Raw genomic sequence first — 15,912 nt, 5'->3', positions numbered from 1 at the left:
GCTGTAGATTGCGAAGGAAATCTTAACTTTGAGCAAAGGTTATGCAACTAAATAGTGGTGAATACAGATTGGTTTATTTTTAGTTCCTGCCCTCATTGTGTCGTGTGTGTTTGGGCAGGGTGTTGTACAGGGTTAGAAGTGAGTTGTACAGACCAGTGAGTTTTTGTTTGTTGGGAGGGTGTAGTGATGCTATGAAAGGTGTGATCTCCAGTTCCAGCAGAGTACAACCTGACAGAGCAGCTGCTTGAGAACAGTTCTGGAATGTGAGCTTCTGGGTGCTGCTGCCTCTCCTGGGCCCCCCTGCCCACCCACTGTCACACCACATTGATTCTGTGGGTGCCCAGGACCCTCCTGTCCGGTCTCCTATTGCATTGGAAATGCGCAGGTGATATCTTTAGCAGGTTTGGAATAATTAGTAAGGTTCCTTACCCTTTAGTTTTCTCCCAGTTCCAATTTCTGTCTAGAAAGGGATAAGGAGAACTGTGTGTCAGGATAGGGAACAGAACTCTGAAGGAGTAGAACCTTATGAATGAGGAAGGGGGTTCAGAACATAGACTGTTTGGAAGTTTACATAGAACTCACTGCCCTAGAAGCAGCTGCAGAGATAGAGCTGTCTTCTGGGTTTAGCAGAAAATTACTCAAAACAGTATACACGTGTTACAAGCAATAAACACTATTATGAAGAGCCAGAGCAGATATCTTATTATATATAGGAAAAGGCAAATGTATCATGACCTGGCAAATGTATCAGATTCAGAAGATGAGAATTCATATAGATGTGGTAGCTTATTTTATGCCTGTAACCCGCACTAGGGAGGCTAAGATCAGAGGGTTATGAGTTCAAGACAGACTAGACCTATAGCAAATTAGACTGATAGCAAGATACTGTCCTTTTGCAGGCCAGATGGCTTCTCCGGTGAAGGTGCTTGACACCAAACCTGATGTCTCGAGTTTGATTCCAGGACCTACATGGTGGAAACTATGGCACGTTGTCCTCTGACCTTCACATGTGGGCGGTGGCACAAATGCATGTGGACACATGTGTGCACACATACACACAACTATAATTTTTTTAAATAAAAGGAAGGAGCTGAGAGGGTGGTTTAGCAGTTAAGAGCTTGCCGTTCTACAGAGGACCCAAGTTGGCTCCCTGCACCCACATATCAGCTCACTATTCTCTGTAACTCCCCTTTTTTAGCCTCTGTTGGCACTAAAGCCCACACACAAGCTACACATACATACATTCTAGCAAAATAAAATAAAATAAATGAAAAGAAATAAATCTTACAGTCTCAAACAAACAAACTCAAGAGTTCAGATTTTGTACTGTAAACTTTTCAAATTCACAGAAAAGTTGAGGTAAAATGACCACCAATACTTGTTTTAATTTACATTTGTTGTTATAGTTTTTGCCACATTTGCTTTCTGTGTCTATTTCCTGTTCATTAATCTGTTTTATGTATTTATTTTTGGTGTAAGGGACTGAACCTAGCATCTGGCTTTTATGAAATACTGGTAGAAAGGGATGTACCCTTGAGCTCCACCTCGAGCCTGATTTTGTTTTTGTTTGTTTGAGACAGGGTCTTACTGTCTCCCTGGTTGACCTGGAACTCACAGTACTTTACTTTACCCTTACTTTCCTGTGCTGTGTAGGAAGAGGGAAACCGTTGATAACCTCAGTACTGTCACAGTTCCTAGGAAAGTTGAGAGTGATTTTCTGTCACCTGCGGTCAGTAATAGTAAAGGTCGCCCTGTCTGAGAAGGTGCGTTTTTGTTCTGTTGTTTGGTTGGGTCACTTTCTTCTTTTCTTGGGCTGGGGTTGGAAGCCATTCCGTGAGCATGCTCTGAAAGTATTTCGACTGATGTCCATCCCCTGCTTGTTTTAGAAAATACCTTTTTGGTCACTTTTTGTTGTTTTTCTAGATGGGGTTTCTCTGTGTAGACCAGGCTGGCCTCCAACTCAGATTGCCAGCTCTGCCTCTCGGAGTGCTGGGATTAAAAGTGTGCTTCCACTACCACCCAGTGGTCTCCTTTAATTCTTAAGAGAATATAGGTTCGATCTTAAAGTCCTTATATTGGAGAAACGTTGGGGTATGAAGCATTCAAAGGAAGGCTAGAGGAGCAGGCTCAGCTCTACAGTTTGCCCCAGAGGTGCTCTTGCCTGCGGTTGTACGCTTTAACCCAGGTTGTCCTCATCATTAAGATTAGGCTCTAAGTGATAGCAAAATAATTTCACCTATCTTTAACTTCTCATGCTTCCCCCTGCCAGTCCATGAAATACCTTCCTTCCCTGAACTCGAGGCAGAAATGATAGGAAGCTCTGAACTCAGGGTTAACAGGGTCTTTTCATTCGTCATATAAAATAAATTACCCTGCATGAGCAGGGTAGACTACAGCTACCTTCATTCAGGACATAGTCATAGTCACAGTCTATTCTAAGGGAAGTTGTTGACTCCTAAGATCTCCTTTGCGTTTCCAGGAGTGTTAAGGTTTTGGGTGCCTGTCTGGTTAGTTTAGCCACTTCAATGAGTTTAGTTTTACTAAATAAGGAAACATGTCCTGCCTTTATTCCTGGCAGTTCTAGTACTTTTATGCAGGTGGATTGTGTAGCTCTTTTAAAGGTAGATGAAGCCAGTGTGGTGGTCCACGTGTGTAATATTGATGCTCTGGAAACTGAGGCAGGTTGCAAGTTTAAGGATAGCCTGTGTGAAAGAATGAGTTCACGATCAGCTCTACACTTTGGTACACACTGAAGGTTGTTTTATGTTCTTTGTCCCAGTGAACTTAGCACCCTTTTTTGTTTGTTTGTTTTTGTTGTTGTTTGAGACAGGATTTCTCTGTGTATCCCTGGCTGTCCAGGAACTCCCTCTGTAGAAAGGATGGCCTCCTTCTCAAGAGATCCACCTGCCTTTGCCTCCTGAGTTAGCACCTTAATATTTACAAAGCTGTGTTTAATTTTATCATTATAACATTACATCCAAAATATAGGTGATAGGTTCAGATATGAGCATACTGAGAATGTTAATAGTTGCCATTTTCTAACGTTTTGTCATTGATTCCCATATGGGCAAGTTTGTCTTGAAGGTAGCAGTTTCTTATTTTTTAAAGCTACTTTTGTGCATACTTTTTTTTTTTTTTTCCCCCGAGACAGGGTTTCTCTGTGTAGTTTTGCGCCTTTCCTGGAACTCACTCTGTAGACCAGGCTGGCCTTGAACTCACAGAGATCTGCCTGGCTCTGCCTCCCAAGTGCTGGGATTAAAGGCATGCGCCACCACCGCCCGGCGCTTACTTATTTTTTTATATATCGGCAAATTATGACTTCCAAAAGCTATAAACTGTTTTTTTTTATAAAATATGGAGTGTAATAACACAAGTCCTTACCAAAGGAGTTTTAAAAATACATCCATACTACAAGAGGGCTTTTATATTCTTCTATAATAATGATCTAATAATTCATTTATTAGTTTTAGGAGTTGGATTAGATTGTGACATATGCCTTAATTTAAAAATTGTATAAATCTCTCTATACACACACAAATACATACACAAGAAATTCCCAGTAAGGGTCACAGTAAACTATTCATTTCATGGTTTTAGCATGGGAGATTGGGGACTCGGGTGTTAGGAAAATTACATTGTATATTGTTTTGTTCCATTTACATCTTATCATGCATATAACGTTAAAATAATATATAAATATAAAATACTCTAAATTGATATGTTAAAGTTAATACAAAAAGAAATATAATTTGATCATTCCTCATCTTAACCAATCTGAAATGTGAGACTCTGAACACTAAAACTGACCTAGTGAACTAAACATTATATGTACTTAAAACTCCTGTAGGGGCTATCGCAGAGCCCAGTGGGTAAGGGTGCTTGCTCTCCAAGCAGGACCTCAGTTCCAGTCCCCAGCCTCATGGAGAGGCAGGCATGCCTGTAACTTCAGCACTGGGACGTGGAGAGAGTCCGGTACCTGGAGCTCACTGGTCAAGCAGCTGGGCTGGCCAATTAGTGGGCTTCAATTCTCTCTTAAGAGACTCAGTTTCGAGGCAGCTGGTTGAGGGTGATAGAGGAAGACACCTGAAGTCCTGCTCTGGCTTTTTACCTGTGTGTGCATGGGTACATGTACTCCCGCACACACTACACATACTGTACATACTACACACAGAGAGAGTAGTGTAAAAATAAGTAAAACCAGGATGGAAAAGATGGCTCAGTGGTTGAATGCACCCTGATCTTCCAGAGGGCCCGAGTTTGGCTCCTAGCACCCATTGTTGGATGGGCTCACAACCACTGTAGCTCTAGTTCCAGGGGATCCAATTCCTCTGGCTTCTGAGAGCATCAGCACTCACTTGCACAGACCTAGAAACATAATAAAAAAAAATAAACATATTTCTAAAATACTCAACACCAATATGAAAGATTATCAACTACTAATTGAAAATTAAGCTATTAGGGGCTGGAGAGATAGCTCAGCAGTTAAGAGCACTGGCTGCTCTTCCAGAGGTCCTGAGTTCAATTCTCATCACCCACATGACAACTCACAACTGTCTGTAAGTCCTTTTCCGAGGGATCTGACACCCTCACACAGACATACATTACAGGCAGAACACTAATGTACATAAAATAAAAATAAAATTAAGCTATTGGATCTAAGTACACAAATTATATTAGACTATATTAAAGAAATGGAAAAGAATGTTGAGATGGTAAACACAGGTTTCTTTTTTCCAAACTTTTTGGGAAATGTAGTTATTCTTTAACCGACTTATTAGTTTTGTTCAACTAAGGAATTTATTACAAGAGTGGCCTTTGAGGCCAGATGCCAGGCCTGGATAAATTGATCAGATTCCTAAAGAAAGCAGCTGTGACTGGCATGGTCAGGAAAGTAGAGAGGAGTTAGCATAGCAGTATAATCTACCCCTCGAGGCTCTCCTGAAGGGATGCTGAGGGGAAGCTAACAGTTAACTTGGTGTGCCTTCCAAACGCCAGGCATTTCCTCTCAGCCTCTCCTCACAATCCCATTCCCCTACACCCTGTGGTACCATGGCTGTCATAGTGTGTACCCTTTGCACAGAGTTCCCACCGGAGGCCTTTAGCTGCCGCCGTACCCTGCTTGTTCTGCCTGAAGGGGGCAGTTACAGCTCCTTCTCTTCTCTCTCTCTCTCTCTCTCTCTCTCTCTCTCTTCTCTCTCTCTCTCTCTCTCTCACTCACTCTCTCTCTGCACACTTGAGTTCTTAGAGCTCCACTTGAGAGAGGAAGCTAGAGCCGAAGAGGTCACAGCTGCCCGGTGTGTCCTCTTGTCTCGGCCCGATCACTCACTTCCTGTTTCACCTCCTGCCTGTTTACTTTACTTCATTGTTCCTAATACAGCAAGTCCAGTGCTGTTGCTTGACTTCAGGAGGACAACCACCAGAACCACACTTAACCCTTAATGCCTGCCTAACAGGTGCAGCTGAGACGAAGTCGGAAATTGTTGCCTACTGGGGCGGTAGTCTTTTCTCCCGTGGTCCTGTTCTATCCTCTTGCCTCCGACCTGCCGGAAGACTACACTGCTTCCCAGAGATGCCTTTGCATTTTCACTCTTGTGTTACACACCTGCAGTTATACACTGCTTTTAGCCGGCAGCTTGTGCTGGAGGTCACGGAGGTGATCCAAACTGAGGAGCAATTAGCTTCTCTTGTAGATATCATCTGGTCAGAGCATGGCCACTTTGTCCAGCAAACAAGCTGATCCCAGGTTGTGGTGGTCTGTCACCTGATAAAGTCCTGAAAAGTGACGACATTGGGGATGTTTGGTGCAGAAGGAAACTAGACTTTAAAAACAGAATTGTTTGATGTGCCCCCAATATTTAGTTTAGCATTATCTACTTAGAAATTCCAGTCTGAAGAGCCAAACTAGCTAATAGGTTTGGATTTTTTTTTTTTTTACTTTAGCTTTATTTCATTTGGGTGTGTGAGTGTGTGTGTGTGTGTGTGTGTGTGTGTGTGTGTGTGTGTGTGTGTGTTTTGCTACTAAGCAGGTACTCCACGACTGACGTATAGTTTTTGCCCCAAACATTTATTTATTTATTTATTTATTTATTTATTTATTTATTTATTTATTTATTTATTTATGTATTTGGTTTTTCGAGATGGGGTTTCTCTGTGTAACAGCCCTGACTGTCCTGGAACTCACTCTGTAGACCAGGCTGGCCTTAAACTCACAGAGATCTGCCTGCCTCTGCCTCCTGAGTGCTGGGATTAAAGGTATACACCGCCACTCAGCAATTGTTTTCTTTTTTTTAGAAAAAGATTTTTGTGTTTTTTATGGCATGAGTGTGTGTGTGTGTGCTGGAAATGATACACCTACACTTTTGGTTGGGTTTGTTTGTTTGTTTGTGTTGTTGTTGTTGTTGTTTGAGACCGGGTTTGTCTGTGTGGCCCTGGCTGTCCTGGAACTCACTTTGTAGACCAGGCTGGTCTTGAACTCACAGAGCTCCATCTGCTTCTGCTTCCAAGTGCTGGGATTAAAAGCCTTTGCCACTACCACCTGGCCACCTACACTTCATTTTCAGAGCCAGCTTTCATTGCTTTTGATTTAGTTTCTTTTCCAGCTCCTCCTGCTCTTTAGTTTTTTGTTGTTTTAATTTGCTGTTTTGACATTCTAGAAAAGTTGCCTGGCTCCCATCTCTCCCACTGGAACATGTGATGGGCTGTGGGTGTAGTGTGAATACATGTCTACTGCTTTAATTGGGACTAACTTTGTGCTCTTCAGTTTCCCACAGTCAGATCACGCGCCTGTACAGCCGGTTCACCAGCCTGGACAAAGGGGAGAATGGGACTCTCAGGTAAGCACTCTTTCCCTCTCAGAAAACCAAGAACTTCCTAGCAGCTGGCTTTATTCCAAGGGTAGGCACACTAAGTGTCTTGCATTTTGAGGGCAAGGACCATTTTGGACAGTGTCTACATATCGTTGGTCCACCAAGTAGTTAAATAAGCAGAACAGTGATACTAACTCAAGGCTAGGCTTCTGCCGCTTTATTCCAACTCTCTCTAGTTTAGAGACTGCTCTTCCAGTCCTAGAAAGTTTTTGTTTGTTTTGGTTTTTCAGGACAAGATTTCTCTGTGTAGCCCTGGCTGTCCTGGAAGTCACTTTATAGACCAGGCTGGCCTCAAACTCAGAGAGATCCACCTGCCTCTGCCTCTCAAGCACATGCGCCAACACTGCCCGGCTGAATTAGGATTTTGGGTTTGTTTTTTTAAATGCCTTCTTTCTTCACAAGCATTTTCCCATGGCCCTTGCAAACACATTGGTTTTTATAAAACTGACCCATTCATGGCTTAGGTTACTCTACTGTCTCTCATGACCCACCCCATATCTTAGGGAACATCACATTATGTTGATGCTGGACTAGGTGTTCAGTGTTTTGTTTAGACTGACGGTTCTCATCTGAAGGCTGACTTACCACCCAGGGACAAAGGTCCAGAGGTAGTTTTGATGGTCATGATTGGGAAGTGCTGCTGAGATGATGTAGTCAGCTGTCCTTCAGTAGCACCGTGACCAAGAACCATGCTGCACTAGGGCCGGAGGGATGGCCCAGTGGTTAAGAGCACACGCTGATTTTGCAGAGGACCTGAGTTCTGTTCTGACACCCACATCAGTCTTCTTACAACTGCCTGTAGCTACAGCTGCAGAGGATCCAATACCCTCGACACCTCTGTGGCCACCTGGGTATTAAGACAAGAGATGGGTCAGGCTTGGTGTTGAACATCTGTAATTCCAACTTGAGGAGTTGAGGCAGGCCTGGGTTTACTATGTAGCTATCACATAATAAGGCCCTAGCTTTAAAAAAAAATAAAAAAAAAAGCTGGTATTAAAAGATAGGATTTAGGTCTTTATGACATTAGAAGTCCATGCGTAGGTCCCATTATAGAGTATGAACTGATTCTGGCTAGATTGTATACCCTACTTGATACTACATCTGTTATTTATAGGTATGTGCTTTCAGATAAAATTAATGTTGTTAGGTTATTGAAATGAAATATGTGATCATAGAATTCAAAAATAAGCCTTTGTTTTCATGTAAAAGTGTGGATTTTTAATATATACTTAATTTTTATTTCATGTTCAATGGTGTTTTGCCTGCATGTATGTCTATGTGAAGGTGTCAGACCCCCTGGAACTGGAGTTACAGACAGGCGTGAGCTGCCATGTGGGTGCTGGGAATGGAAGACCAGCAAATGCTCTTAACTGCTGAGCCATCTCTCCAGCCCCGAGGATTATTTTTCACCCTCTTGTTAGACAAGAGGAACTACATTTTGTTGGGCAGATAGACATTTGTATTGTAGGACAAATTATGTAATCCACAATCCTGTTCTCAATGAGGCATCACGGTGGGCCCTCCAGCTGTTAACACCTGGCCCGTTATGCACCACAAGAATGGAAAAAGATAATACTTACGGGTTCCAAAGATTTTACTAAATCACCACATAAGTGGATCACTGGTCAGGGTTACCAGACAAGGACTCAGAAGCCTTGTTTTTCCTTACAGTCCTGAGCAGGGACAGAAGTGGGGTTTATAAGCACAAAAATCACAAACATGTTGCTGAGTTACAGTTAAAGTGTTCACCAATCAGAATTTAGAGATTAGGGGCTACCTTGAGTGGTCCATGATTGCCAACCCACAAACAATGCAAGCCTTTCAGTCCAACCAGTCAGATTCATTTGTTCCTTCTTTTGTTAGGAACAACCATAATGTTTTTAGAGAACTAAAGATGCATAACAACTATTCCTGTGGTTTAGGGAGGAGGTTAGTCAGCCATTGGAAGTTCTCAGCTCCTCTAGTACTTGGGAACCTGAACTTTATTTCACCCTATGGGTAAATGGAGTCTGAAGTCAAAATGGTAGTATTTAAGCCAAGATACTTTTGCTTTCTCCCTTCAGAGGTCAGAGACAACTTGAAAAAGTTGACTCTGTGAGGACTGGAGCAATTTAGAGCAGTTGTTCCCCCCTCCCCCCAGCTGAGGACCAAACCCAGGGCCTTGCGCTTACTAGGCAAGTGCTCTACCGCTGAGCTAAATCCCCAACCCCAAATTTTTGTTTTGTTTTGTTTTTGTTTGTTTGTTTTTGAGACAGGATTTCTCTGTGTAGATTTTGGTGCCTGTCCTGGATCTCACTCTGTAGACGAGGCTGGCCTCGAACTCACAGAGATCTGCCTGCCTCTGCCTCCCAAGCTCTGGGATCAAAGGTGTGCCCCACTGCCGCCACCACCAGTTGTTGCTCTTGCAGAAGACCTGGGTTCGATTCCCAGCACCTAATGGGTGGGTCATAACCATGTGTAACTCCAGTTCCAGGGGATCTAATGCCCTCTTCTGACCTTCACAAGTTCCAGGCATGCAAGTGGTACACATACATATACATAGGTAAAACACTTATAAAGTAAAAACAAATGAACCTAAAAAGAGTTAGCTCTCCCTGCCACCGTGTTGGTACTGGAGATTAAACCTAGTCTTAATGGCAAATGCTCTATCTGATGAATCATCTCTTGTATATTTCATTGTTACTGCTCCCACCCCCCCACCTCATGTATGGATGTGCCCGTGTGTATGCACGAATTTATATATGGATGTGCATAGCATATACTTGTGTATATGTGGATATAGAATTTATAGGTCATAGATCCACATTGGGTGGGTGTCTTCTTCCTCCTCTTCCTTTTTATTTTTTAATTTATTTTTTTTTACAGAGTTCTCACTACTTAGCCTTGGCTGGCCTGGAACTCACTATGTAGACCAGGCTGGCCTCTAACTCCCAAGATCTGGCTACCTCTGCCTCATCATCCTTAGTGCTGGGATTAAGACATGAGCTACCTGGCCCAGCCAATCTTAACTTTTGAGACAAGGTCTTACTGAATCTCAAATTCATCAATTCTGCTAACCTGATTGGCCAGTGAGTTCCAGGGATCTGCCGTCTCCATCTCTCCAGTGTGGGGATTACCGATGTGCGCGGCCACCACCTGGCTTTTTTTACAGTGCTGGGATCTGAACTCAGGTTCTTATGCTTGTAAGGCAGGCACTTTACTGACAGAGCCATCTAACCAGGCCCTGCTGTTCTTTTGTTTTGTTTTTGGAGACGGGTTACGTGTATCCCTGCTGCCCTTGAGTTATTACATAACCAAAGATGACTTAGAACTTGTGATCCTCCTACCTCCACCTTCCTTTTGTTGCAACTTCAGGCGTGTGCCATTAGCCTGATTGTGTGGTGTTGGATTGGACCTGCGATTTCTTTCACGATATTCAAAACACTCAGCTGGGCTGTGTCCCCAGCTCCAGTCTTAATTTCGTCAGTCTCTTTTGATCTCTAGCAGTCTTCTACCGCTTGGGTGGGGTTGTGCTTAGGATCGAACATGGGGCCTTCATTTACTGAGCTTGTGCTCACTGACAGAAACCCTAGCTCTTCTTCCCTGTCCGCCATGACACTGATACTTTGGAAGATTAAATCATGGACAGTTTTGTATTCTTCCACAGAGAATAGCAAAGAAGTTTAGAGAAATACGGAGACAGTAGTGTTCAAAAAAGTTTAATGTGGGCTGAATGTGGTAGTACATGCCTGGTATCTTAGTACTCAGAGGCTGAGGCAGGAAAATCGTGTGTTCAGGCTGGCCTGCACTGCAGAGTTAAGTTCAGGGCCATCCTCAGCTACCATGCCATGATAATAATAATAATAATAATAATAATAATAATAATAATAATAATAATAATAATTAAAAAAACGATATGGGGCCAGGCAGCAGTGGCGCATGCCTTTAATCCCAGCATTTGGGAGGCAGAGCCAGGCGGATCCTATGAGTTCAAGGCCAGCCTGGTCTACAGAGTGAGATCCAGGACAGGCACCAAAGCTACACGGAGAAACTCTGTGTCAAAAAAAAAAAAAAACAATATGGGAAACTTTTTTTAACAACAAAAAACATATTTTGACTTGAAGTCTTGGGTTTAAACCATTTCTGCCCTTTAGTTGTGGCAAGGGCAAGTTACTTTGTCTCTCTAATTCAATTTCCTCAGCTCTACAAGGGCACAGATAAAGCATGGCATGAAAAAAAGAGTGATACTGTATCAAGTTGGAGCAGCACAGGATGTATGTATAATGAATGGTATCACAGCCACCATGTTATGTGAAGCTGACTGCTCTTACCATGTTCAAGGTTAAATCTTCTCCAGTTCTCGTCCATGAAAGGATTCTTGCCCTTTGTTTTTCTTTCTTTTTCTCTCTCTTTTTTTTTTTTGGGGTGGGGCGTTAGTTTTTTGGGAAACTATGTGAGGGTCTCACTCTAGTTCAAACTGTTCTAGATCTCACTCATAGCTCAGGCTAGCCTCCAAATTCTGGGACCATAGGTGTGAGCCACTGTGCCCTGTAGTTCTTTTCTTGAATGGAAACATCTCAAGAATTTCTTGCATTTTGCTGGGCAGTGGTGGTGCACACCTTTGCTCCCAGGTGGATCCCTGTGAGTTTAAGGCCAGCCTAGTCTACACAGTGAGTTCCAGGTTAGCCAGAGCTGTTACAGAGAAGCCCTGTCTTAAAAGGAGAGAGAGAGAGATTCTTGAATTTCTTAGGTATTTTAGCCCTTCCCAAGCAAGCGTCTTCAGGCTCCTCCAACTGCCTGCTCCTACATTCAAGTTCTGTGGTAGATGATTGTGTGTATTTGCTGTTCACAGCACCAAACCTAATAACTACAAAATGGTAATGTCTAAGAAATCATTTACTAAGGAGCAGCTTACTATTTGCTCATTGTTTGGTTTATTGACATGACCTGTTTGCTGAACTTACTGGAATGTAGCAAGATTAAATCTTGCTTCATTCACACCTGAGTTGGTGCAAAACACATTTGGCAGATATTCTAGTGACTCGTATAATTTGCCACAGAAGTAATTCCAGGAGGCAATACTCTTACCGGGTTGTACTCTGTTGGATTTAAAGGAGTTCATGCCAAAGGTCAGTGGTCTCTAGCTTAAGGTGTTTCTCTTGGCAGCCGGGAAGATTTCCAGAGGATTCCAGAACTTGCCATCAACCCCCTGGGGGACCGGATCATCAATGCCTTCTTTTCAGAAGGGTGAGTTGGGTGGCTGTTGTTGTTGGCAGCCCTTGGTCTTGGCTCCTTCCTTTGTTGTCTGGCCTACATAATTGCTAATGTAGAATAATTATAGTAGTAATAATAATAATGTATAATAGAATAATGATAGTTGTCATCTCAGATCGTGGTTGTCCAGAGTTAAATTGGACATCCCTAATTTTCATATCTAGATTATCTCTTGTGTTCTACCCACCTTGATTTTTTTCTTCTCCTTCCTTTTGTGTCTGTGTGTGTGTGTGTGTATACCACCTGTTTAGTGCCGTCAGAGAGTATTAGATCTGCTGGAACGGGAATTGTGGAAGTCTAGTTCATAATTTACAACACATAACATATTATTGGCTGTTAAAGTGTTGGACAATGCAGTCTGCATTTGTGGTCATTTGCTTCTCCCTTGATTCCTCCTCCCCTCCAAGCTATTTCAGTTTTTTTTTTCCTTTGTTTTTGAGATGGGAGCTCTCACTGTATAGTCCTAGGTGACCTGGAACTCATTACATAGACCAGGCTGGCTTCATACTTAGAGTTCTGCACACCTCTGCCTCCTGAGTTCTGGTATTAAAGGTATGCCCTTCCATATACCTGCTTGCTTTTTTTTTTTTTTTTTTTTTTTGGTGGGGCTGAGTCACAAGCATATGTATTGATATATGCTGGTCAAATGCTTTACCACTGAGCCATTTCCCTAGCCTCCTGCCTTGGTCCTCTCCCTCTCATATATATGAGATTACATATACACAGACATATAATACATGCACACATATTCTTTTTTTTTTTTTTGTTTTTCGAGACAGGGTTTCTCTGTGTAGCTTTGCGCCTTTCCTGGAACTCACTTTGTAGCCCAGGCTGGCCTCGAACTCACAGAGATCCACTTGCCTCTGCCTCCCAAGTGCTGGGATTAAAGGCGTGCGCTGCCGCCGCCCGGCTGCACACATATTCTTTGTTCACATTATATATTACATAAATGTGTGTGTGTTCACATAATCCTGTTTTTTAACTGTTTGTGGGTAAATTGCATTCATTTATCTCTGAATGCTTTGTATATGTTTGCTTAGAAGTTATCCTTGCTGAAATTTAATATTGATCACTTACAGAGCAGGATGATGGTGCATGCCTATAACATGAGCAGTTGGGAGGCTGACACAATAGATGGCTTCCAGTTTTGAAGATAGACTGGGCTGTAGAGGGAGACCTTGTCTCAGAAACAAAAGATGACGACGGTGACGATGATGATGATGATGATGATGATGATGATGATGATGAACTGCTAGCACTATCAGATAAAATGCCCAGATAGGAAATTTTATGATTCCGAATTGAGAACAAAGGAATTTGCTGTTGAGGTGATGGTGGCTGTCTTATCTACTGTTTCTATTGCTGTGATAAAGCACTGTGACCAAAAGCAACTGATGGGGGAGAGGGTCTATTCCAGCTTACAGTTCAAAATCACAGTCCATCGCGTCATCGAAGGTCAGGAGAGGAACTCACGGTTGGAACCTGAAGGCAGGGACTGAAGTAGAACCATGGACGAGTGCTGCTTACTAGCTTTCTCCCATGGCTTACTCAGCCTGTTTTCTTCCCCCTTCCCTGCCCCCCACCACAATCAGAGTTTTTCTGTGTATCCCTGCTGTCCGGGAACTCAGAGATCTGCCTGCCTCTGCCTCTAAAGGCGTGAGCCACCACCAAGGCTTCATCCTGTTTTCTTATACTACCCAGGGGTAGCCCCACCCACACTGTGCTGGGCCCTCCCACATCAATCACTAACTTTAAAAATACTTGGAAGGCATGCCTACAGGCCAATCTAGGTTCTTTCTTCCCAGCTCTAGCCTATGTCAAGTTGATCTGAAAACTACCAGTACACACATGGTCCGGTCACACACGCCAGCAAAACACCCATACACATAAAAGGTTTTGTTTTTGTTTTAATTGAATAAGAAAACTCAAGCCAGTTAGATCAGGAAGGGTGGCAGGAATCAGTCAGACCAAGACACACTCCATTCAGAGTCCTGTTGAACCGAGCACTCTTCTGTTCTCCTTCCCTTCCTCCGTTCCTGCCTCCTGGAGCACTGTGGTCAGGAGTGCTTTGAGAGCCTGCAGAGCGCTGCACCCCGTCCACAGATGTGCCTTACACACAGACCGCTCACAGTGGAAAGTCCATTCACTAGAGTCATCTCGGGAACTTCTTTTCCCAAGCTCCTCAGTCGCCGTCAATTACTTGGAGAAACATCCTATAGAAGTCTTTTTCTTCTTCTTTTTCTCCTTCTTCTTCTTTTCTTCTTTCTTCTCCTCCTCCTTTTTTTCTCCTTCTCATTCTTATTCTTATCCTTATTCTTCTTCACATGTATTTATTTTGTGTGTATGTAAATTAAAGAGCAACTTTACTTTCAGAACTCAGTTCTCATTTGCACCAGTTGGATTCTAGAGAATGCACTCAGATTGTCTGGCCCCTGGAATTGCTCTGGAAGTCTGTTTGGAAAGGCAAAGCTGTCTTTCCTCTACTCTGTTTACTACCTGCCATCTTCTCCGGTCCTCTGCGGCCGGGCATAGGCAGCCTGTGCGGCCTCCTGCCCTTACCAGACGTGCTGCTTGGCTCCCAGGCTTGTATTTTTCCTGTCCTAAAGAGGGAGGGTTTCTTTTCTTCAGACTGAAATTTGATAGTAGAACCTGGATGTTTGGTTCTCTGTTATATAGACATTGTGTAATAACATCCCCCAGGTACTCCATGTTGCTTGGTTGCACAGAGCCTCCATGTTGGTACAGATACCATCCTACTCCATGAGGAGTGTGGCTTCCTGAGGGAAGCAAAGCTCACCCTTTGAGTTAGCCTTCCCTTGATCTCTCCCGTTAGTAGGTCTCTGAACTGTGTCTGCCTGACATGAAGAGACACTATCTGTCACATCTACACGAAGAGACCGAAGGTTATTTAAACTGTTTTGTTTTTGAAACATAGTCCCTTTTGCAGTACAAAATGAACTCAAGTTCAGAATCCCTTCTACTGCTGCCTCCTAAATGCTGGGATCACCCAGATAAGACTGGGATTTTGTTTTGTTTTGTTTTTGTTTTTTGATACAGGTTCTCACACTGTAGATTTGGCTAGCCTGGAACTATGTAGACCAGGCTAGCTTTGAATTTATAGAGATCTGTCTGTCTCCAAGTACTAGGATTAAAAGTGTATGCCACTATGCCTGGCGGGATGTTTTTAGGTAGCTCTGGGAAGCAGGTCACCTGAGACAGATAGGATTGTCTTAACTAAACAAGTCACATGGGTGCCCTGTATGTAACTGGTAAACAATTCATTTATTCAATATAGAATTATGTCATTTTTGTTGTTGCTATTTTATTTTTTTACTACATTCTCTCTCTCTCTCTCTCTCTCTCTCTCTCTCTCTCTCTCTGTGTGTGTGTGTGTGTGTGTGTGTGTGTGTGTGTGTGTGTGTGTGTGTGTGTGTGTGTTGTAGGCACACATACATGGAGGTGAAAGGACAACTCCCAGGAGTCAGTTCTCTTTCTACTGTGGGTTCTGAGGACTCAACTCAGTCCTCAGACTTAGCAGCAAATGCCTTTACCTGCTGAGGCTTCTCAGCTCAGCTGCCGTGAATTTCAGATCCTCCTCTCTCTACTCACTGAGTGGAGGGGATTATGGGGATCCACCACTATGACCATGTGCTGAAGTTCAAACTCAAGGCTTTGTGCATGCTAGACAAGCATTCTATTGACTGAGCTACATCTTCAGCCTAAAACTACTTTTTTTTTTCTCTCACTATATAACTCTGACTGGCCTTGAACTTGAATAGATCTACCTAACTGC

At 43.1% G+C, this 15,912-nt stretch overlaps 1 protein-coding gene across 1 annotated transcript in view; it reads left to right on the top strand.

Moving 5' to 3' along the window:
* Nucleotides 1-15,912, top strand: part of LOC114681112 — a 47,446-nt gene that overhangs the window by 17,924 nt on the left and 13,610 nt on the right. Inside the window, 2 exon segments of the mRNA XM_037204444.1 lie at nt 6,739-6,833; nt 12,012-12,092. Coding sequence (XP_037060339.1) covers nt 6,739-6,833; nt 12,012-12,092 — 176 coding nt within the window.

This window comes from Peromyscus leucopus, chromosome 4 (assembly GCF_004664715.2).
Source record: "Peromyscus leucopus breed LL Stock chromosome 4, UCI_PerLeu_2.1, whole genome shotgun sequence".
Lineage (NCBI taxonomy): Eukaryota > Metazoa > Chordata > Mammalia > Rodentia > Cricetidae > Peromyscus > Peromyscus leucopus.
This window is presented reverse-complemented; position numbering and strand designations above follow the sequence as displayed.